Below are 25,227 nucleotides of genomic sequence, written 5' to 3'. Positions count from 1 at the left end.
CTTCTGGTCATGTGTTTCTATGTTAGTTTTGATTTGTACAGCTGTATTGTATTCATTTGTATTAACTGCCACATACCTGTGTAGTTGTATTTTGTATTCTGCATCTCTGTACTCGTTTCTTAAAACTAAGTATGGGACACAAAAACCAAATTATAAAACATGCATGTACAGTAGTGCAGCCCCTCCTCACGTTCCTTTCCCTATGCCAACTAGCCACGTTACATAATACTGGCCAGCATAACCGGTACGGGATAGATGTGGGCACTGTCCTTGCTCGCAGTGTCATGCAGACCATCACTTGACGCCGCATGCCTTGCCTTCTCATGAGCAGTTAGACTACCTACAACACTTGCATGTTGTGCTCTGTTGCTGATCTGTCCCCTTGGCCAATGCCGGCACACAGTAATACCCAAAAGTCCATTCCATATTTCCAGATTTTTACCATTCAATTGCATTGTCATTTATTGATGTAGGAACATGTGGAAAATGAATTTATGTTTGTAGCTTAGTGTGTGACAATTTGCACAACATATTTTTCCTCATTTATGGCTCACCCTGTGTGTGTGTGTGTATATATATATATATATATATATAAAAACAAAGTGAGGTGACTTACCGAACAAAAGCGCTGGCAGGTCGATAGACACACAAACAAACACAAACATACACACAAAATTCAAGCTTTCGCAACAAACTGTTGCCTCATCAGGAAAGAGGGAAGGAGAGGGGAAGACGAAAGGAAGTGGGTTTTAAAGGAGAGGGTAAGGAGTCATTCCAATCCCGGGAGCGGAAAGACTTACCTTAGGGGGAAAAAAGGACAGGTATACACTCGCACACACGCACATATCCATCCACACATACAGACACAAGCAGACATATTTAAAGACAAAGACTTTGGGCAGAGATGTCAGTCGAGGCAGAAGTGTAGAGGCAAAGAAGTTGTTGAAAGACAGGTGAGGTATGAGTGGCGGCAACTTGAAATTAGCGGAGATTGAGGCCTGGCGGATGACGAGAAGAGAGGATATACTGAAGGGCAAGTTCCCATCTCCGGAGTTCGGATAGGTTGGTGTTGGTGGGAAGTATCCAGATAACCCGGACGGTGTAACACTGTGCCAAGATGTGCTGGCCGTGCACCAAGGCATGTTTAGCCACAGGGTGATCCTCATTACCAACAAACACTGTCTGCCTGTGTCCATTCATGCGAATGGACAGTTTGTTGCTGGTCATTCCCACATAGAATGCGTCACAGTGTAGGCAGGTCAGTTGGTAAATCACGTGGGTGCTTTCACACGTGGCTCTGCCTTTGATCGTGTACACCTTCCGGGTTACAGGACTGGAGTAGGTGGTGGTGAGAGGGTGCATGGGACAGGTTTTGCATCGGGGGCGGTTACAAGGATAGGAGCCAGAGGGTAGGGAAGGTGGTTTGGGGATTTCATAGGGATGAACTAACAGGTTACGAAGGTTAGGTGGACGGCGGAAAGACACTCTTGGCGGAGTGGGGAGGATTTCATGAAGGATGGATCTCATTTCAGGGCAGGATTTGAGGAAGTCGTATCCCTGTTGGAGAGCCACATTCAGAGTCTGGTCCAGTCCCGGAAAGTATCCTGTCACAAGTGGGGCACTTTTGTGGTTCTTCTGTGGGGGATTCTGGGTTTGAGGGGACGAGGAAGTGGCTCTGGTTATTTGCTTCTGTACCAGGTCGGGAGGGTAGTTGCGGGATGCGAAAGCTGTTTTCAGGTTGTTGGTGTAATGATTCAGGGATTCCGGACTGGAGCAGATTCGTTTGCCACGAAGACCTAGGCTGTAGGGAAGGGACCGTTTGATGTGGAATGGGTGGCAGCTGTCATAATGGAGGTACTGTTGCTTGTTGGTGGGTTTGATGTGGACGGACGTGTGAAGTTGGCCATTGGACAGGTGGAGGTCAACGTCAAGGAAAGTGGCATGGGATTTGGAGTAGGACCAGGTGAAACTGATGGAACCAAAGGAGTTGAGGTTGGAGAGGAAATTCTGGAGTTCTTCTTCACTGTGAGTCCAGATCATGAAGATGTCATCAATAAATCTGTACCAAACTTTGGGTTGGCATACTTGGGTAACCAAGAAGGCTTCCTCTAAGCGACCCATGAATAGGTTGGCGTACGAGGGGGCCATCCTGGTACCCATGGCTGTTCCCTTTAATTGTTGGTATGTCTGGCCTTCAAAAGTGAAGAAGTTGTGGGTCAGGATGAAGCTGGCTAAGGTGATGAGGAAAGAGGTTTTAGGTCCTATCCTTGTAACCGCCCCCGATGCAAAACCTGTCCCATGCACCCTCTCACCACCACCTACTCCAGTCCTGTAACCCGGAAGGTGTACACGATCAAAGGCAGAGCCACGTGTGAAAGCACCCACGTGATTTACCAACTGACCTGCCTACACTGTGACGCATTCTATGTGGGAATGACCAGCAACAAACTGTCCATTCGCATGAATGGACACAGGCAGACAGTGTTTGTTGGTAATGAGGATCACCCTGTGGCTAAACATGCCTTGGTGCACGGCCAGCACATCTTGGCACAGTGTTACACCGTCCGGGTTATCTGGATACTTCCCACCAACACCAACCTATCCGAACTCCGGAGATGGGAACTTGCCCTTCAGTATATCCTCTCTTCTCGTCATCCGCCAGGCCTCAATCTCCGCTAATTTCAAGTTGCCGCCACTCATACCTCACCTGTCTTTCAACAACTTCTTTGCCTCTACACTTCTGCCTCGACTGACATCTCTGCCCAAAGTCTTTGTCTTTAAATATGTCTGCTTGTGTCTGTATGTGTGGATGGATATGTGCGTGTGTGCGAGTGTATACCTGTCCTTTTTTCCCCCTAAGGTAAGTCTTTCCGCTCCCGGGATTGGAATGACTCCTTACCCTCTCCTTTAAAACCCACTTCCTTTCGTCTTCCCCTCTCCTTCCCTCTTTCCTGATGAGGCAACAGTTTGTTGCGAAAGCTTGAATTTTGTGTGTATGTTTGTGTTTGTTTGTGTGTCTATCGACCTGCCAGCGCTTTTGTTCGGTAAGTCACCTCACTTTGTTTTTATATATAATTTTTCCCACGTGGAATGTTTCCTTCCATTATATATATATATATATATCAATGACTTTCCAGCCAGTATAAGATACGTAGAAAAAATTCACTTTGTTGATGACAGAACCTTGTAGTCACTGACAAAAAACCCAAATTTCTGTTACAGAAAAAAATGAAACCCTGAAGGATGTGAACAATTGGGCACTATGTATTAAATTACTGTGAAACATAAGTAAAACAAACAGTATGCACTTCAGAATATTTGTGGAAGGTTATCTCAGTTGCGAAAAAAAAGGGGACAAAGAACTTCCCCAAAGCTAAAGAGCAGTCTCAATTGTGCCAATATTTTCAAATATAGTTGAGGCACTGCTACACGCACAAATAAGCAGCTACTTTGAAAAAGACAATCTCCTATGTAACAATGAGTTTGATTTTTGCAAGGGGAGAAATACAACAATGGATGTTTTGGAAACTGTGCATCAAACACTGGACTTTTATGGGGTGTGTGGAAGAAAATTAGCTACAATGAGCTCTCATTTAAACAACAGAAAACAATTTGTTTTAAAAAGAAATCTAAACTTCCCCTTAAGAAATTAGCACAGATGTTCCACAAGGATCTATTCTTGGATCCTTCTTCTGCATTACAGCAAACAATGATTTATCCAGTAATGTAGCTCACTCTGTCCTATCAAACAATGTAAAATTCAGGATGTAATAATGACAGTACAACGAGAAGGATAGACTGTTACTCATCGTATAGAGCAGATGCTATGTTGCAGACAGGCACACCAAAAAAACTGTTACACATGAGAGTTTTCAGCCAAAAGGCCTCATTCTAAAGTAGACAAAAGACACACACATTCATGCAAGCACAATTGACAAACATATGACTACTGACTCTGGCCACTGTGGCCAGACTGTGAGCAATTGTGCAAGATGGGAGAATCAGTCTGGGTGGGGAGGGAGGGGGGGGGGGGTTCGAGGAGCCTGGAGCAGGGAGGGGGAGTGGTAGCAGGGTAGGGGAAAGGGACAGTAACAGGATATACTGATGTAGTCAGTATTTTTGGTGAAGGACAACACCATAGAAGGTGGGTGGCCTGTTGGGTTGGGGACATCAGGTGAAGCGAATGGGGGAGAAGGTGTTGAGGTTCTTGAGGAATGTTGGTAGGGTGTCTTCACTTGTGATCCAGATCACGAAGATCTCATCAATGAATCTGAACCAGATGAGGGGTTTGGGATTATGAGTGGTTAGAAAGTATTCCTCTAGAAGAATCATGAATAGGTTCGTGTAAGATAGTACCACACGGGAGCCCTTTGCCATAATACAGATTTGTTTGTAGGTGATGCTTTTGGAGATGAAGTAACTGTGGGCAAGGATATAGTTGGTCATGGTGACCAGGAAGGAGGTTGCAGGTTTGAAATTAGTTGGATGTTGGGAAGGTAGTGTCAATAGCAGCAAGGCCAAGAGCATTAGAGATGTTAGTGTAAATGGAGGTGGCATTAACAGTGACGAGCAGGGCGCCATGTGGTAAAGGAACAGGAACTGTGGAGACTCAGTGGATGAAATGGTTGGCATCTATTACATAGGAGGGTAGGTTACAGGTAATAGGCTGAAGGTGTTGGTATACAAGAGATTCGCTCATTGGGGGCACAGTAACTGGGCACAATGGGGCGTCCTGGATGGTTGGGTTTATGGACTTCAGGAATAAAGTAGAAGTTAGGGTTCCGTAGAGTGGTAGGTGAGAGGAGAGAGATAGACTCAGGAAGAGCTTCTGGGATGGGCCTCAGGATTTGAAAAGAGACTGGAGATCCTGTTGTATTTCTGGGAAGTGGCACTGTGGCAGGGTTTGTAGGTGGATGAGTCTGACAGCTAGTAAAGTCCTTTCACTGGGTGATCCTTGTGGTTCTAAACCACAGTGGTGGAGCCTTTGTCAGCAGATATGATTATAAGGTCAGGATCAATTTTTAGGTGGTGAATTTCAGTTATTTCTGTGGATGTTGAGGGATTTGGGGAATGATGGTGAAGTAACATGAAAATTCACAATTTTAGCAGTCTTTTTGGTGTGCCTGTCTGTGACTCAGCATCTCCTCTATATGGCAAGTGTCACTCTGTTATATATTACACTGATGATACAACACTACCTACCACACATAAGCGATTTTCGATCTGAATACAATAGCAAAAGAAACTCTTTATATGGCCTTGGACTGGTCTGCAGCTAATAAGCTCCTGTGTAAACCTGATAAAAATCAGAACTCCTTATGGGTACGTCAAATAAAGTAAATCTGCTGGGAGGGACATATCAATCACGCATGTGACAAGATGTCATATCTCATTTTGAAACTTAGGGACGTAGTGAGCTTGGATGACCTTAGGGTGACATCCACTACTAGGCTATTCCAGTCACATACGATATATGGTCTGATAGTATAGGGACACTCCCCTCACATAAAGAATGTTTTAAAAATTAAAAAAAAAAGTCTTATGCATAATGTGTAAAGCAAGGTCATATGGAGCACTGTTGTCCTCAGTTATTTTCAGGCTCCAAATATTCACAATTACAAATTTATACATCTGTGTGTCCATGCTCTACACTATTAAAAATAATATTTCATAATTTGCTGCTAGGGGGGGGGGGGGGGGGAATTCACAAATAAAATACCAGATCTAAAGTTAATTTAAATTTACATGTTAGCAAGAACTGGAAATTCTCATAAAAGTGAACCCACTCAGATTTTTCAGAAAATTAGCATCTTACACTTGGACTAAAGATCTAAAATTATTGAAATTAAGTGGTATAGCTGCCTGTCAGATCACCCATTTCGACATATTAAAGATTTCTTGAGAAACCTGAGGATTATATTAGCATTTAACAAATCTTCCTATAATTTATTACATTATTATGTGCTGTGATTATGTTCAGTATAATTATGTCTTGTATACTCTATCCAGGTATTACGTACAGGGTTTATACCATACTATATTATAGTGTAGCTTAGAAATTTTCCTGTAATATATTTCACTATTGCAGTGTTTAATATGTATACTACAGTTGAAAGTTCCTGGCAGAATAAAACTGTGTGTCAGACTGAGAGTCGAACTCGGGACTTTTGCCTTTCACGGGCAAGTGTTCTACCATCTGAACTTCCCAAGCACGACTCATACCCTGTCCTTACAACTTTACATCTGCCATTACCTCGTCTCCTACCTTCCAAACTTCACAGAAGCTCTCCCGCAAACTTGCAGAACTAGCACTCCTGGAAGAAAGGATATTGCAGGCACATGGCTTAGCCTCATGGTACACAGGAGAGCTTCTGTGAAGTTTGGAAGGTAGGAGACGAGGTACTGGGAGATGTAAAGCTGTGAGGATGGGGCGTGAGTTGTGCTTGGGTAGCTCAGATGGTAGAGCACTTTCCTGTGAAAGGCAAAGGTCCCAAGTTCAAGTCTCAGTCCTGCACACAGTTTTAATTTGCCAGGAAGTTTCATATCAAAGCACACTCCACTGCATAGTGAAAATCTCATTCTGTATACTACAGTCAACTGACATTAGATTATTTTATTACTATGTATATATTACTACATCAAGAATTTTATTCACCATAGATCATTTTACAATGATATTGGCTTCATCATACAGGATAATAAAATAAACAAGTGTCACTACATTAAGAATACATTTCAAGCAAGGCAGTGTACCAAATTACACCACGATAGCTTCTAAAAGTTAATGCAATAAGCTATACTATAATCTAATATACTATACTATTGTATTGTTTATTGTATACACTATGTAATTACACACGATTAACCACAGCACACATAATATCTTTAATGACAGACAACTTTTAAATGCTAATATCCTCCTCAGGCATCTCAAAGAATTCTTTAATGTCATAGAATGGATGATCTGACAGCCAGCAGTACCACTTAATTTAAAAAAAATATATCCATAGACTGAACACGAATTGGCAGTTTATTGAACATTTTGAGTGGGTTTACTTTGTGGGAATTTCCTGTTCTTGCTAATCTGTGGCGTGATATGTCTAAATTACCCTTAGCCAATGTGTTGTGTTCATGTATTTCTCCTCTGGCAATAGATTCTGAAATACTATTTTAATATAGAGTACAGACACATAGATGTATAAATTTATAATTGTGAGTATTCTGAGTCTGGAAAAAAGAGGACGACCGTGCTCCCTATGACCTCTTTTACATATTATGCATAAGACATTTTTTTTGTAATTTCAAGATGTTCTTGATGTGAGGGGAGTGTCCCCATATAATCAGACCATATGAAATATGTGACTGGAATAGCCAAAAGTATGTCACCCTAATGTACTCCAAGCCCACTACCTCTCTTAGTTTCAAGATGAGGTATGCCACTCAAGATATTTTTTCACATACGTGATTGACATGTTCCTCCCAATAGATTTTAGAGTCAATGTGAATACCTAAGAGTTTTACCGACTTATTGCCTACTTCATTTGATGTTCCCATTAAAAGTTGTTGGGTTTTATCAAGATTGCACGGGAACTTATTGGCTGCAAACCAGTCCAGGGTCTTATCAAGTGTTTCTTTTGTTAGTTTATTCAGCTCTGAAATGTTCTGATGTGTGGTAAGTAGTGTTGTATCGACAGCATAACACACGAGAGGGTGGGCTATGTTTTAAGGTAAATCATTAATAGCTACAATGAAGAAGAAGGGTCCAAGGATAGACCCTTGTGGTACATCTGTGCTGATCTCCATTATGCAATAATTTACATTTCTGACTGAAGCAAATTGTTTTTGGTTACTTAAATAAGAATTTATTGCAGCTAAAGTGCTCCCTCTCACCCATAAAACTCTAGTTTCCCCAGTACTATGTCAACAGAGATGCAGCCGAAAGCTTTGCTTCAGTCACATAATACCAGTGACACCATGTTATTGTTTTCAAAAGCTGTTAAGGTTTGGTCAATGATTTCCAAGATAGCCCCTGTTGTTTTTCTGCCTTTACAAAAACCAAACTGATTGCTACATAGGATATAGCGTTTTTCAAAGAAGCTGCTTATTTGTGCGTGTGTCAGTGCCTCAAATATCATTGAGTATATTGGAACAATAGAGAATGGTCTGTAGCTTTGTGGAAGATGTTTGTCCCCTTTTTTTAAAAACTGGGACAAATTTTGATACCTTAAGTGCATTTGCAAATACTCCAAATTCTATATATTTATTAAAAATAAAAGCTAATGGTTTGGCGACTGAGTGTATTGTATTTTTAATTATGTTATTTGATAACCAGTAACAGTCCATACTTTTAGAACATGAAAATTTGGATACAGCTTTTATAACATCGGCAGGTGTGACAGTCCTCCATTGAAATACCAGGTTAACAGGCAGTGGTGTTCCAACAAGGTCCATTGCAGATGAATTTGTTGCTTTAATACTGTTACTTATTTCTTTAACTGAGTTTAAAAAGTATTGATTTAATTCCTCAGGTGCAAGCAGAGTTGTTTCTGTGAATTTTGGTGTATTCTGTTGTTTTATTATTTGCCATGCTGCCTTGCATTTATTGGGAGCCCTTTTATATAGTTCTCTTGATTTTTTGCTTTCCTTGCCATTGCTAGTCTACGTTTTATATCCTCTCTACTTCGACCATCATCAGTTATTTTGCAAGGAAAGCGTTTCTGAAGAAGAGAAATTTGTTAACATCGAGTATAGATTTAAGTGTCAGGAAGTCGTTTCTGAAAGTATTTGTATGGAGTGTAGCCATGTATGGAAGTAAAACATGGATGATAAATAGTTTGGACAAGAAGAGAATAGAAGCTTTCGAAATGTGGTGCTACAGAAGAATGCTGAAGATTAGATGGATAGATCACATAACTAATGAGGAGGTATTGAATAGAATTGGAGAGAAGAGGAGTTTGTGGCACAACTTGACAAGAAGAAGGGACTGGTTGGTAGGACATGTTCTGAAGCATCAAGGGATCACAAATTTAGCATTGGAGGGCAGCGTGGAGGGTAAAAATTGAAGAGGGAGACCAAGAGATGAATACACTAAGCAGATTCAGAAGGATGTAGGTTGCAGTAAGTAATGGGAGATGAAGAAGCTTGCACAGGATTGAGTAGCATGGAGAGCTGCATCAAACCAGTCTCAGGACTGAAGACAACAACAACATGATTTTTTTGCCAGAAGAAGTTTAGCTTTGTAGTATTTCTTGCATTTCAGATATGACCTTTGAATGTTCAAGCTCTGTTCTGCTCCTTGGTTAGCGGCTTGCTTATGTATCTGGTACAGCATATGCATGTTTCCATTAATTTCTGCTAGCTCTTCTGTAAACCAATTCAGACTTTTCTTTTTCATTTCACTTGGATATCTAATTTTTTTTACTGATGAGCAACAATACTATAAATCTGTGTACTTTTTAAAGAAGTTATCAAAGGTAATTTCAGCTTCCCTTTTTCCAGACTGACAATTATATATAAAGTCCCAATCTGCACTTCCTAATTTATCAACAAATATACTTATGTATTTTTCCTTTTGTCCTCATATTATTACTACTCTAGGTTCTTCACTTTTAACTGGCTGCCTCTTACAGAGTGTAAGGAGTAGTGGTTCATGATCTGCAGGTACACTTCCTGCAAGGCTGACAGTAAAATCTTCCCTATGCAAATTCGCAACAATATTGTCTATGCAGGCATTCCTATGTGTGGCACGGTTATTTGTACAATGATCTTAGCATATTCAAAAATGTCCTAGCAACTGGCCTCTGTGTGTGTTTACCATTTCTATGTTGAAATCACCACATATAGCAATTTTTATTTTACTCTTCAATATTTTTCTAACTATTAATTCACATTGTTCAATAAACAAATTTACATCACCATCTGGCGACCTATAAAGATTAACTACCACTATATTTTCATTCATTAGTTTTACACAACTAAACTCCCCATCTAGTTCTGAGGAGTACATAGATACATAATTTCTAGAAAACTTTATTCCTTCTTTGACAAAAATTCCAGCACCACCATTTTTTCTCTGTTTTCTACATATCATGTCTCCCACAACATACCCTTGGGGAACAAACATATTTACTTGTTCTTGGGTTAACCAGTGCTCAGATACACATATAACATCTACATGTTCAGTGTTACATAAATGTTCTAATTCTAATATCTTATTTCTAATACAACATATGTTAACTTGTAAAAAAGTAAGTAGTTTGTCTCTGTTTGTATTCCTCTGAGAGCAATTTGAATCTATATTTGAAGTTGTAGGTTCAGTTAATGTCTTTCATCTTGATGCACAGTGATCATCTGTGTTATGATAGTCACATACCTGTTCATCCACTTGATGACTCACTTTGTTAACTGCTTTCTGTATTATACTCCAATGACAAAGCCTATTTCATTGTAAACGGATCAATGATGAATAAAAATTCTTGATTCTTGATACATTTATTTGTTTTATTTATTTATTTAAATAAAATAAATTTGTATTTACATTTACCCGGGAAAAATGAACAAAAAACTTAAAATAGAATTTTATGTCTTGGGATAAATTTGAATAATGACTTGCCAAAGGGAATGAAAAGCATTACTAAATACATCTGTAAAAAGGCAGCTAAAACATTCTTCATAAGTAATGCACACTACACAATCAAAGATTAATTTACCTAGAGGTCATAGAGTAGTGGGAAAGAATGAAAGGAGATAACTACAGCACCTTGACATATTTACTGCTTCCATAAGAAAATCATGTGTCAAGATATAAAATGCATGATAGTATTATTTGTGCAAACTAAGTTAACACGTGGAGTGGTGGTTGATGGGAGTGACCGTAAAGGCATTTCCTTTTTAGTCACTCCCAACAGCCAATGCACCGAGTGTCAACTTAGTTTGTGCAAATATTAATGTCAGCTGACTCAATTTTTCAGGTTGACTGGGAGGCATGGTTGACTGTGGCAGAAAAGGAATCTTGAGTTGCTGCAAGAGGCACAGCAGCATCTTCACAGTCCAGAAGTAACTAACACATGTCCTTTGTGAAACTGCAACACAGTATGCCATGAGGATCTCTATTTTTTTTTTTTTTTTTTTTTCACTGATCTAAGCTCAGATGGACAACTTGTCGGCTTCTACAGTTCGCAGCTGACAGAGGGGCCTAATATTGTTCACTAGGGTTGAAGAGTAACTTGCACGCTGTACAATGAGCAAATGTTCATTTCAATGAAATATCTTCATCAACAGTACATTAACTTGGAAAGAGCGCATTGTACATGTATGCATCAAGCTTTCATTAGCCCTCTACCTTCTGTGGAAAATGTTATGCTTTATTACAGATAATACCTACTGGCAGTCTAAACTAAACTAAACTCCGTCCTAACAGGCCTCGGAAGGCCCAACGGTACTGACCGGCCGCCGTGTCATCCTCATCTCACAGGCGTCACTGGATGCGGATATGGAGGGGCATGTGGTCAGCACATTGCTTCCCAGCCGTATGTCAGTTTCTGAGACCAGAGCCGCTACTTCTCAATCAAGTAGCTCCTCAGTTTGCCTCACAAGGGCTGAGTGCACCCCGCTTGCCAAAATAGCGCTCAGCAGACCGGATGGTCATCCATCCGAGTGCTAGCCTAGCCCGACAGTCCTTAACTTCGGTGATCTGATGGGAACCAGTGTTACCACTGCAGCAAGGCTGTTGGCCTGCTATCCCTTATTTCACAGCAACGTCTGCTATCATATTCTGCTATGAGATCGCTCTGCAGAATGTGAGAACATATTGTTGCTACAGAAGGAACTAGTGAGAATAATTACATCTAGGAAAAAAAAAATAATTTGACAACTGCAAACTTATCTTTGCTAGATATGCAGTTACGAATATTTACAGCCAATATGTGTTCAACTGCTTCATTCACATGAAGCTGAACAGGATAAGTTTTTGTGTTTTGGTAGCTGATGACAACAACTGGTAACAGAAGTAATAAACAAAAGAGTAAAAACTGCCCAGTGCTTTTTTAGTACAACAGTCAAATGAAAGGACTAATCCCAAATATAGATGCTGCTCATTTGTGAAAACCACACTAGGCCTAAATAGGTATCACTGTAAGGGCATTTTTAATCAATTATTAGTTATTTTTCATGGAAAGGATGTCACAACAGAAAGTGACAGCTTTAAGCAGTGCATTAAGTGGTACTGGGACCCTAATTTATTAAGATATTTATGTTTCTCGATTGCAAAGGTACTAATATATTGTAAACGAATGAACTGTAACCCTGCGGCATTTCTGGACGAGCAAGGCATACGCGTCAAACAACGACCATATTCATAAGTTATTGTAAGTATTTGTATAATAAGCAACTGATAGTCGCCAGTTACGTCCGCGACTGGGACTCCGAAATATTTCTGTGTCCCTTATGCTATTTACATCATATTAGTTTCAGTTTTTTTATTACAACCGCTCTCTTCTGCTTATTTATTATTTTTAAATATTTACACACGCATTTGCGTAAAATAGTTTATACGCCAATAGTAAGCCTACTCTCAATACCGTACGAATGAATCTCAGTTGTTAAAAAGCACGGTCAAAAATCTCTCTCTCTACGGTATTTCGTTACTTTATATTTTGTAACTGTCATTTGAGTTTACTGGGGCTGTTATTCGATTTACCTCTTTGCAGACATTTTAACTTTGTAATTTTTCATTTTCTAAGAGTTTGTGATCTATAGGAACAATAAGTAGTATGGTTTTTATCTTGCGCGATCTGCTTTCCAACTTTTAATAGCCCACCTTTAGAAAAATTACATACATTTTCCAGCAATCAAATCGCAAATAGACACATTAATTTTCGTGTCGTACAATCATTTTTATTTTGCCATTGTATTTTATATGTATTTATAAAATTAATAGCAATTGATTATTATTTAGTATCAGTCAAAGTAGTTTCGCAGTAGAAGGTATGTACTTATCGTGTCATTAATTTTGAAAAAAAAATCAGAAATAACAAACAATTTTTGGTTCTCTGTTATATGAAATTACGAACACAGCTTGCATTTGTTACAATACTCTGTATACATTGGTTTGAAATTCTGTGCTAGAAACATTCGCTACATGTTGATTATCGATTAGAGCCAGGAGAGTCACGAAAGTTCTCGACGCGGGAAGTTCGCCTATATAAACGCCAGCGCCCAGCGGCCTCTGAGAGATTGTGTCGTGTACCGCTCGCTACTGCTATCGTCGAGTTACGCTGGTTAATTTGTTGCCTTTTCATTCAAAGCAGTTGTTGCTACAAACAGAAAAGGTAAGAGGAAACGTGTGTATACTATCAATTTTTGGAGTGTAGTTGCAAGTTGTTCTGTCTTGTATTTGTTACAAAATTGTAAAACAATTTTAAAGTATTGATGTTTTTGTTATTCCGGTATAGATGGCGACTCTACCTATGGTTGTCAGACTCCTTGAAGAGCTAAACCAGCCAGCTTCCCTATTCGATCAGAATTTCGGTCTGGGAATGCTTGCGGACGATCTCATAGCTCCTCGTATTACTTCTGTACCATTGCTATCTGGCTATTATAGACCTTGGCGCCATCAGCCTACTAGCCGAAGTGGTACTTCCAACATCAAAAACAAGAAGGAAGGGTTTGAGGTAAGTGTTAAAATTATTTACGTTGTCAAAAAAAGTGGTTCGTTTTATGCTTCAAAAAGGGGCTGTGGGGTGAGGAACTTCCTAAACGCTAAAATTTCTAGATCCTTCTCCCTTTTCCCCTTGTGCCCCCGCCCCGTCCTTTCTTATTATGAATGGAAAGCTACCATTTAATGAAATTACTTTGGCGGCGGCGGGGTTTACCAGTTCAAGGTGTGTAATAATTTTAACCTCTCGTAAGTTAAAGGAAATTTCTCGGAGAATGAACACCTTATCTGTTGCGCAGCTGACAGTAAGGGGTAGGGTACTTCTAACAGCTAACAGAACAATGCATACCGCCCCTCCCCCTCGCGCCGCGTCCATCGCAAAAGAAATTCCAGTAACTTCGCCAAGCAAGCATCTATTAATAGTGGTAAAGACGCCTTCACAAAGAATCAGTGAAGACTAAAAAGTCGTCCACAACGAATCTCGTAGCCCACATGTTTTCTCATTTGACTGTTTGCAGTTTGTGCACTCCTAATATATGATAGGTCAACTTATTGCAATACCTTAAAATATTTAGCCTACATATTAAGTGTAAAACATATGTTATTTACATAAATTGAATATTTTCAGTATGATTACACTACATACTAGTTATAACAATATTCCTCATTATTTACATATTTTTTCTACTCTAGAAACTTTTTTTTTTAAGGTCGTTGAAGGCAGTTCTGCATGAAACATTGTTTGTAGGTGGTCCTAACAAGCATTGTCTATATGTTCCCATTGAAGCTAGTCAACTATAATCCCCAAAAATTTTGTAGAAGTAGTTTCTTCCCATCTTGTTTAGTCTATGCATATATGTGAACTCGACTCTCTTCTCATGACCAATGTTTCTCATTCACTGTGGTGTCATCAGCATACAGCCGTTCATAGTTCTCTCTGAATTTAATATTGTTTACAAATAAGTTTAATAGATATTTGACTTGTACAGATCGTTGTGGTGTTCCTTAAAATCACCTATTACAGACCTGTGTCCAGGTTATGTTATCACATACTACTTTAGGGCATTTTATCTATTGCATTGTATGTTGCTGTATGCCATATTTCACATTTCTCAGTGCTGTATGGCTGATTGTCAAAAGGCATCAGACAAGATCGTGCAGAAACATAGCAGATAGTTTTTGTCTAATGCGTCTATAACACTCTTTGGCTTGATATACTGGTTTGAGTAGATTCCCTTTCTGGAAACCATGTTGTACTGTAAGTCTAAAATTCTGTAAGAATGTGCTAAACTTATTACACACAAACACTTCTAATATAAACTAGCTAGATACTAGTCTCTAGTTATTTGGATTATTTCTCTCCATCCATCCAAAAGAGATTAAATTATTTCTTTAGTCACATGCTTTATTAGAGAAGATCGATTTTTCAACTCCTGATTTCGTGAATTCATAATTTCTGAATTATGTTAAGTTCTTTATTTGTTCCAGGAACATTGAGTGGGATGGTTGCTCCTAAGATGTTTAACCCCTGATGTTTTTTCTTTTAAATTTTGAACAATAACTAAAGTTGTTCATTATATTTTTGTTAACTTTGTCACTATTGTTCAGAGTTCTCATTGACTTTAAAATCTGTTGTTAAAACCTGTTGTTTAAACTCTTCTGGCTAAATCTGTATTTATGTCCTAGACCATTTTTAATTTCATGATTAGAATTTGCTGTGGCTCTATCAAACTGGGTTTTACCTCTCTTGATTGCCTGCACTTCTGCTGTTTCTTTCTCCGTGCTCTGTTAGTTCACTTGAGTCCTGGGTTAAATAATATCTAATTATTTTCTTGAGGATCTATTGCTTACTGTGAACTTGCTTGTGACAAGCCATTTTGGAGACTATGAAAATCGTGCTTTAGAGTGTTGGCAAATGCATTTTACTTCTCAAATGTGCTGTGCATTTTCAAATTTTCTTCAGAATTATTTTAAAAACTGTTTTTTTAACTTAGACTCCTGACACCTCACTTTGCTTTTTGTATACAAAAACATTAAACTATGATAGTTGGATTGCTATTTCCAGAACTTTTGCTTAACATTCACTACTTGAATTATTGTTGTCAATAATGGTCTGAGTCTGATCAATCTTGTCAGTACATCTTTTTTATATTAAACTGCAGTAATGTTCTTTCAAAATTTTTTTTTTAGGTTTTGATTCTCAGGATATTTTATCATGCTGAAAAACTTGATGCTACCCCAGAGAGTAGGGTGTTGCTGACCACACTGCCATTAGAGACATTGCCCATCAAACGCAAGTTTCCTAAAGGAAGTTTGGCTAGTATTAAGGTTTTAGTAAAACTGAAGTCACGAATGTCCCACATAAGAAAAAGTTTGACCACTTAGCTAGTATCAATAAATTGTAGTTGATCAGGTCTTACGCAAGACCATTACAAGATCTTAGAATATAAAATTTAGTTCTGCTTTCCAAAGCATTCGATCTTATAAATCATAACCCATTGCTGTTAAAACTGTGTAATTATGGTGTCCGTGGTATTTCCTACAAGTGGTTAGTCATAGTTAACTCAAAGGAAACAAGAGTACATATTGCTCAGGAGGGAAGTGTGTACCATTTTGAATATTAAAAAGTTAATTATGGGGTGCCCCAGGGCTCGGTACATCAGTGAAATCTGGCCAGCAGTATAGTTTCCCTCATGACATTATATTACAACAATTTAATGAAACCTGTAAAAGAAGAAATTAAAGTAGCTTAATGTAAACATAAGCTTAGGATTTTAAGAGACCTCTTCTCACTTTGGCCTCTGACAGTTACAAAAAATGGGATTTTTGTGGAAGAAAACCTCGTCAGGCATTGGAACCTGTAGTAAAAAAAATTAACCTGTGGCTGCTGTTACCCAAGTGTTGGGTGTACCACCAATAGTGATGCTGGCATTCTCACTTTAAAAGGAACCAGCAGAAACGAAGCCACGATTGATGATCATATCAACACACGTAAAATTTTCATGTGTGCACTGTTCCACATTAATAGCAAACAGAGTATGCTATACCTTAAACCAGAATTAAACTAGCACTTCAGTAGCATTACATAATATACACTCCTGGAAATGGAAAAAAGAACACATTGACACCGGTGTGTCAGACCCACCATACTTGCTCCGGACACTGCGAGAGGGCTGTACAAGCAATGATCACACGCACGGCACAGCGGACACACCAGGAACCGCGGTGTTGGCCGTCGAATGGCGCTAGCTGCGCAGCATTTGTGCATCGCCGCCGTCAGTGTCAGCCAGTTTGCCGTGACATACGGAGCTCCATCGCAGTCTTTAACACTGGTAGCATGCCGCGACAGCGTGGACGTGAACCATATGTGCAGTTGACGGACTTTGAGCGAGGGCGTATAGTGGGCATGCGGGAGGCCGGGTGGACGTACCGCCGAATTGCTCAACACGTGGGGCGTGAGGTCTCCACAGTACATCGATGTTGTCGCCAGTGGTCGGCGGAATGTGCACGTGCCCGTCGACCTGGGACCGGACCGCAGCGACGCACGGATGCACGCCAATACCGTAGGATCCTACGCAGTGCCGTAGGGGACCGCACCGCCATTTCCCAGCAAATTAGGGACACTGTTGCTCCTGGGGTATCAGCGAGGACCATTCGCAACCGTCTCCATGAAGCTGGGCTACGGTCCCGCACACCGTTAGGCCGTCTTCCGCTCACGCCCCAACATCGTGCAGCCCGCCTCCAGTGGTGTCGCGACAGGCGTGAATGGAGGGACGAATGGAGACGTGTCGTCTTCAGCGATGAGAGTCGCTTCTGCTTTGGTGCCAATGATGGTCGTATGCGTGTTTGGCGCCGTGCAGGTGAGCGCCACAATCAGGACTGCATACGACCGAGGCACACAGGGCCAACACCCGGCATCATGGTGTGGGGAGCGATTTCCTACACTGGCCGTACACCACTGGTGATCGTCGAGGGGACACTGAATAGTGCACGGTACATCCAAACCGTCATCGAACCCATCGTTCTACCATTCCTAGACCGGCAAGGGAACTTGCTCTTCCAACAGGACAATGCACGTCCGCATGTATCCTGTGCCACCCAACGTGCTCTAGAAGGTGTAAGTCAACTACCCTGGCCAGCAAGATCTCCGGATCTGTCCCCCATTGAGCATGTTTGGGACTGGATGAAGCTTCGTCTCACGCGGTCTGCACGTCCAGCACGAACGCTGGTCCAACTGAGGCGCCAGGTGGAAATGGCATAGCAAGCCGTTCCACAGGACTACGTCCAGCATCTCTACGATCGTCTCCATGGGAGAATAGCAGCCTGCATTGCTGCGAAAGGTGGATATACACTGTACTAGTGCCGACATTGTGCATGCTCTGTTGCCTGTGTCTATGTGCCTGTGGTTCTGTCAGTGTGATCATGTGATGTATCTGACCCCAGGAATGTGTCAATAAAGTTTCCCCTTCCTGGGACAACGAATTCACGGTGTTCTTATTTCAATTTCCAGGAGTGTATATTAATAACTTTCCATAACTTACATTCAAAACAAGTTCGTAAGACTGCTGTGAACTTCTACAAAATTTACTCAATGTAGCAGTCTGGTATAAAGCCTCCAGGCTATTTATACATTGTATGCAACAGGTGTTACAATTTGTACCATAACTGCCTTCCTAATTGGTTAAATTATGAAGTTCATAACCAGTTTGATTCTGTAGGTATAGCATAAACACGGTAATGAGTCTTGAAAAGACAAGTTTTTTTTAATTAGGATTGTCTCGCTTTCTAGGCATGAAGGCTTTAGATTGCCATTCCGGGGAATACTAAATAACTGTAAGACATATCAAAAGATCTCTAAATTAGAGTACTACTGGAATAATGGCCTATTCACAATGCACAAACAGTTTCTTACCTTGTATGCTTGCATTGGAAAAACAAAGCACTTTCTGATTTAGACTGTGGCCTTTCCAGCATTTTTAGAGAAATCAACTTTACCTTAAATTTCCAAACTATTCTAAAGTGGTAGAATGAAATTTCATATTTGAAGATCTTGTATTGGCAAGTTCTTAAATGCCAAGGTTTCAGGTGTACCCCTCAAGTACTTCTGGAGTCAATAAAAAGCTAAATTTCAAATTTTTAAAGTTTTTTTTTCTCCAAATGCAAATAACTCATAATTTTAAGAGCACAAACTAAAAAAATGGCCCAGTTTATTTTCTTCTGAGGAAAGATTACTGGCGGTATTGTCTGAAAGTTGACAAAAACCCACAAGTGCACTGATAGTTGCACTATGGGGTCAAATGACTATATCCCTTGAAGTAATGATAGTGAAAGTTTACCTGTGCTCATGCAGAGCATGTGCAAATGTTCACAAAAAATTGCAGAAAAGATGTATGGATTGATGAGTGACTTGGGGAAATAATACTTCAGATTGCAAAGTAACTTTTCCTGCAGCTGTTCCAATATGTTGGATTCCTGCCTCCATCCTCACATAAAGTAGTCTTTCAAAAACTGTCTTTATTATTGTTACCATAATTTGTGTGCCTTTCTTATATATTCTACTGTGTTTCTGTAAGGCCTTTCCTTGTCTAGGCAATGAGGCCAAAAGTGTTAACACTATAATTGAAATTGGGTTAATGCTGTTTTCTCCATTTACTTTGTTTCAGAATTGAGGAGATTCTGCCAATTTAATCACATATTTTATGGTTTTGTGAAACAGCCTTCTTCCTTGGAGGTTGAGATAATTGTAGGTGTCATGCTCGTTCATAGTTGTACTTACATTTGTTAGTCGTATTGCACCCAGTAGCTTGGCTCTCTTGCCCATACAAGGAGAGGTCCCCAGTGGTGTAATAAGACTTTTCCAAACTATCTACACAGTGACGTAAATTAAGGTCCAAGGGGTGGCAGACTGCAGCCATTCACCTGGGGCAGCCCTCGTTTGCAAGTAATTGACAAGAGTCAGAATTTTGTGGCACTTAAACACGCACAAAATCCTTCCATTACCCAGTGTGGTTGGCCAGCCGCTGTGGCCGAGCGGTTCTAAGCACTTCAGTCTGGAACCACACTGCTGCTACAATTGCAGGTTCGAATCCTGCCTTGGGCATGGATGTGTGTGATGTCCTTAGGTTAGTTAGGTTTAAGTAGTTCTAAGTTCTAGGGGACTGATGACCTCAGATGTTAAGTCACATAGTGCTCAGTCCAGTGTGTTCATCACAGCTTCCTGTGCATGAACTTGTCAGTTCAACCCTTGTCAGGTGCTCAACTATTTAGAATAGTTATCAAAATTACTTCACTTTTATTCTATTAATTAGTTTAATTGTAATTTATTTCTATTCCCTTGTCACATCATTTTAATCACTGAACTTTTTAATTTGTTTCACTTTTCTTTGTCATTTTTTCTTTTTTCTTTTCTTTTTTTCCAGTTGGAATTTTTGTGAAAATAAATATAATTACATTTATCTATAATACTGAATTAGTTGAGGATTCCAATCTCTGTTAAAAAAAAGAACTGTGTTTATGCAGTGTTGTGAAAAATCTAGTTTTTTACTAGATGTGCAATTTTTTGCGTGGTAATTGTAATACATGCATAACAGAACCTAAATAACTGTTGCACTATGAACAAAATACTTTTATAAGTAAAACTAAATTCAAGAAAAATGAGAAATAGATATGAGTGTAACTATGTGGACAGAACACAGGGTGTTAAAACAAAAGAAATTAAATCGAAATCAATACTTAAAATTGCACTTGAGCAAAGAGTTCAATAAAAATTACTATTGAAGTGACTTCAATAACAATTAAAAAAAAAATTGTGCACCTGGCTTGATTTGGTACTGACAACCTTATGTGTGTTAAGTTATCCTACCCATTCCAACATGCAACCAGACTGGACATAACTTTAATGCTACTGAGTGTCACACACAAATTCGAATTTTTCTTTCCTCAGTTAATTGCAAATGAGGGCCCACTAGAGCCTACATCACTGTATAAATAGCTTCAAAATTAGATTGTATTGCTGGGATATCTTCTTGTTAGTTACTTCATTCTCTGTTATTTATTCACACCAAATAAGTTAAATTTCTAGAAAACATTTCCACTTCTTTTAGGAGGTGAGTCAGTTTTTGTCGAAGCATATCAGTGTAAATAAGATTGTTTGACATGTAGCCCTTGTTGCTTATTGTTAAACACTCCTTGGCACTAACACTTTAGTGGTTAGAGGGAATTTAATGAAATAAAGCACATTAATATGAAGGTACAGTACTAAAAGCATTTTAAGTCTTAGTGTAGGGTGAAATAATAAAATTACAGAAACAGCATTAAGAAGTTTTAAAGAATATTGCCAAACTGCAAAGCTGGTGCTAAGGACAAACTTATGGCTAGAAAATTGGCAGAATTCTCTGGAATTCCTTGCAACAAAATTCCTTAATGCGTATGGACAGAATGGTACAGAGAGACTGATTTATTTGAAATTGGCACCAGGGAGCAAAATTTGCTCAGAAGAGAGTGGAGGTAGGCAATTTGAAGGTGGGGTATAGTTATAGCTCAACTTAGTTGGCAACATGAAGTGGGCAGAAGTGGAATATACATGAACGGTCGCTCAATTGTCGCCATGCCGTTTGCATTCTGTATCTGTTTTAATATTGTGCCCTATGTTTGTTCCTAGCCAGCATTAGTGTTCAAAAAAACTTCAGGTAAACTGGTGATGTGAAGAAAACTGTGGGCTTCGTTTTATAATCCACTCGCTACTCTGCTTTGAAATTTGCAGCTGCTGTTGATTGTGTACTCATCCTGTGAGTGAGACCTTCATGAACTAAAATACCTGCAAATTGACTGGTGCAGGAACTTAATGCAATTTTGTTGGTTGAGAAAGTGCATGCACAATCCTTGTTTTCATGCCTGGTGACTTATTTTCCTTGAGTGATGAGGCTCACTTATTTGAAAATTGGCAGAATATACACAATTGGAGCTGTGATTACACCCCCCCCCCCCCCCCCCCCGCCCCTCCTTTTCCCCTCGGACCACTTCCATTGACCCTACATTAACAGCAGGTAACAGTTAGAGGTAAACTACGTATTAGGAGCTAGAATAATTTAACTGAAGGAATAATTTTAACTGAACAAGCAGTTTCAGTGCCTCCTGACAGATAAGTCCACATATCAATGAAATGGGTGTGGGAGGTGTATGGTTCCAACAGGATGGTGCCATGCTGTGCGTGGACACACATAGCAGTATTTTGTAACACAATTCCCAGGCTACATCATGACCTGGAAATCTGGTCAGATGGGTGATAGTCCCCTGTGAGGGGCTATCTAAAACCACTTGATCTGAGTGTTGTCAGTAGGTTAAAATTGATGTAGTCATTATTGGTGCCCTGGGATAAATACCACGTAATAGCCAGGCTCCCAAGCTGTAGGAAGACAGTGAAGTAAAACAGTTACAAAATCCAGGTATCACAAGGAAATTAACTGAACTCGCCTGGTCTACTACGTGAACATTACCCAAGTAGTGTAATTGTTGCTGGTAATTAATTTGTTGAATAAATTTTGAAGAAAAGTTCAAAATGTTAAGCAATATGAATTGCAGTTGCTGCTGTTTCTGCTGCCACCTCCTCCCCCAAAAGAGGCTATCAAATACTATCGTTAATTATTTTCTGTTGTAAGCTTCTAACAAGGGAACCTTCCCATCGCACGCCCCTCAGATTTAGTTATAAGTTGGCACAGTAGATACGCCTTGAAAAACTGAACACAGATCAATCGAGAAAACGGGAAGAAGTTGTGTGGAACTAAGAAAAAAATTAGTAAAATAGACAAACTGAGTAGTCCATGTGCAACATAGGCAACATCAAGGAAACTGTGGGCTCAGGAGCGCCGTGGTCCTGTGGTTAGCATGAGTAGCTGCGGAACGAGAGGTCCTTGGTTCAAGTCTTCCCTTGAGTGAAAAGCTTATTTTCGCAAAGTTATGATCTGTCCCTTCGTTAATTGACGTCTCTGATCACTGTAATAAGTTTAGTGTCTGTTTTGCGACCGCACCGCAAAACCGTGCGATTAGTAGACGAAAGGACGTGCCTCTCCAATGGGAACTGAAAACATTTCATTGCAAGGTCATAGATCAACCGATTCCTCCACAGGAAAACACATATGATATATTCTATACGACACTGGTGACGGCATGTGCGTCACATGACAGGAATATGTTGTCGACCCACCTAACTTGTACACTTAGCAAATGGGTAAAAAGATTCTTCTACCTTGCCCGATTTAGGTCTTCTTGTGCATGTGATAATCACCCCCCAAAAAATTGATGAAGACATAAGAGTTTGTCACATAGACTGAAAATAAAAAATTAAAATTTTCACTCGAGGGAAGACTTGAACCTAGGACCTCTCGTTCCGCAGATGGTCTCGCTAACCACGGGACCATGGTGCTCCTTCAGTTCCATTGTCCTTGATGTTGCCTATCTTCGCATGGACTACTCAGTTTGTATATTTTACTAATTTTTTTCATAGTTCCACACAACTTCTTCCTGTTTTCTCAATTGATCTGTGTTCAGTTTTTCAAGGTCTATCCACTGTGCCAACTTATAACTAAATCTGAGGGGGGTGCGATGGGGAGGTTCCCTTGTAAGATGTAACAGCGAGGAAAGAAATCTGATCAGTAAGCAAATAACAGTAACACTACTAACCTGTAGTTGATGGTTGATCCATATCCATGTCGTGGAACAGACTTCATCAGCTTTAGAGTTATTCCCCTTCCTTGATTTGACTTGCAGCAGCACTCCACGCAGCACACACGTAAGATTGTGACAGGTAGAAATAGTTAAATTGGAGCATTAAGGGTTTGTGTGCATCATACACAGCTTACAGCAAATTGATTGCCTCTTATTTTTTCGCAATCCTTTGAATTTTGCTGCTGGTTTTTAAGGTAATGGTAGCTAAGAGAATCCTAAGAATCGTTTCTGGAAATGATGTGAAGCAGTATAAAGTTCATAATTGGGTAAGAACATGTACCACTCAGGTAAAATGAAAATGTTTAACAAGACATAACAAGACAATAAAAATTTGTTAGGAAATGTTATTGCCTTAAAATAAATGTCATGATTGCATCATGTTTAAAATGGGAAACTTGGTTTAAAAATTTTTTTTTTAGGTCAGTCTTGATGTACAGCAATTCAAACCTGACGAGATATCTGTTAAGATGATGGATGACTTCATTGTTGTTGAGGGAAAACATGATGAGCGAAAGGATGAACATGGTTATATTTCTCGTCAGTTTACCCGGCGTTATAAGTTACCAGATGATGTAGAGCTTGAGCAAGTGGTTTCAAAACTGTCATCTGATGGTGTGCTTACAATAACGGCACCAAAGAAGGTAAGTGTGGATAAAGTATTCTAAAATTTTCATAAAGTAAGAATTGAAAAGGTGACAATATTCTACTAATATCTTACAATTCTTTCAGGCATTGCCACCTTCAGAATCAAAGGAGCGTATTGTTCCCATTGTACACACAAATCAACCAGCTGCTGCACAGAGTGCACCTCCCAAGGAAGCTGGAGATAACGAGAAACAAGAAAATATGGAGCAATAATTTGTGTCAATACATGACATAAAATTACTTGGTGTTAAAGTTTCTGTACTTGCTTAATATTCGTTATCAAATAATTTTTGATTTTTGTGCAGCATAGCTGCTTGTGTTTAAGACTGATTTGTAGTTAAGGGCAAATGCTTATGTTAAGACTGATATGTAGTTAAATTATAATAAATCTTATGTTGAATGGATTCTTCATGATTTTTAATGCTCTCCCCACACAAAAAGGAACTTCGGACAGTGAAAATTCGAGAATAACATTTGTGCTGAATAAAAGACAGAAAATTGTCAGGATACAGTACGAGCAGCAAGTTTTTAAAGGCAATGTGTTCATGAAAACATCAAACGGTGGTGGAAGTTGTTGCAGATTTATTTTAATCTGCTGAAAATTTCAGTTCCACATGTTGAAATAAAGTATACCTTGATAAATGTGGAACTGTAAAAGTGTGTGTGTGTGTGTGTGTGTGTGTGTGTGTGTGTGTGTGTGTGTGTGTGTGTTTTCCTCACATTTGATCGACTAGTACTTCCATCGAAGATTGTCAGGCTATGAAGTCAGCAAGATCCAACCATACATTCCAAACCTGATGTGTTGCTACCAGTGCCAATATTATAACCACTCACGTGGCCTGTCAAAACATGGTCAAATGTGTTGTGTTGTTGTGTTAGAGATGCTCATGACAGCAATTGCCTGCATCCTCCTTCCCACTGCATAAGTTGTAATGATGGCGGTGCCAGCTCATCATTTTTATCTGTGATTGGGCGAAGGAAAAAGTTCCTTCCCCGTTTGCTAGCAAGTTTTTGGGTAGTTGAAGGCTGTGCATTTTACCATCTAGCACTTAAAGTATCATTCTGGCTATACCTTGTTCTACGAAGGCCCTGGCTATGCAAACTTGAGACCTCAGATTCAGTACCGCAGTTGGGAAGTCACCCAATATTGTGGTAGCATCCATGTCTTCTCCTACAGTTGCACAGAAAGCCACCTAATTTTCACC

The 25,227-nt window shown here is 39.7% G+C and overlaps 1 protein-coding gene across 1 annotated transcript; it reads left to right on the top strand.

The window, feature by feature from the left end:
* The first annotated feature begins 13,166 nt into the window (after positions 1 to 13,166).
* On the top strand, positions 13,167 to 24,427 carry LOC126412269 (alpha-crystallin A chain-like). Its single transcript, XM_050081776.1, has 4 exons — positions 13,167 to 13,328; positions 13,452 to 13,670; positions 23,797 to 24,018; positions 24,107 to 24,427. Exons 2-4 carry the CDS (start codon positions 13,452 to 13,454, stop codon positions 24,233 to 24,235), a joined length of 570 nt encoding a protein of 189 aa, XP_049937733.1. The 5' UTR covers positions 13,167 to 13,328; the 3' UTR covers positions 24,236 to 24,427.
* The last annotated feature ends 800 nt before the right edge of the window (positions 24,428 to 25,227 follow it).

This window comes from Schistocerca serialis, chromosome 7, assembly GCF_023864345.2.
Source record: "Schistocerca serialis cubense isolate TAMUIC-IGC-003099 chromosome 7, iqSchSeri2.2, whole genome shotgun sequence".
NCBI classification, from domain to species: domain Eukaryota; kingdom Metazoa; phylum Arthropoda; class Insecta; order Orthoptera; family Acrididae; genus Schistocerca; species Schistocerca serialis.
This window is presented reverse-complemented; position numbering and strand designations above follow the sequence as displayed.

Excerpts from the sequence above, each read along its gene's own strand:
- LOC126412269 (XM_050081776.1), top strand. The coding sequence starts at position 13,452 with ATGGCGACTCTACCTATGGTTGTCAGACTCCTTGAAGAGCTAAACCAG. Across the intron at positions 13,671-23,796 it reads ACAAGAAGGAAGGGTTTGAG|GTCAGTCTTGATGTACAGCA; the intron begins GTAAGTGTTAAA and ends TTTTTTTTTTAG. Across the intron at positions 24,019-24,106 it reads CAATAACGGCACCAAAGAAG|GCATTGCCACCTTCAGAATC; the intron begins GTAAGTGTGGAT and ends CAATTCTTTCAG.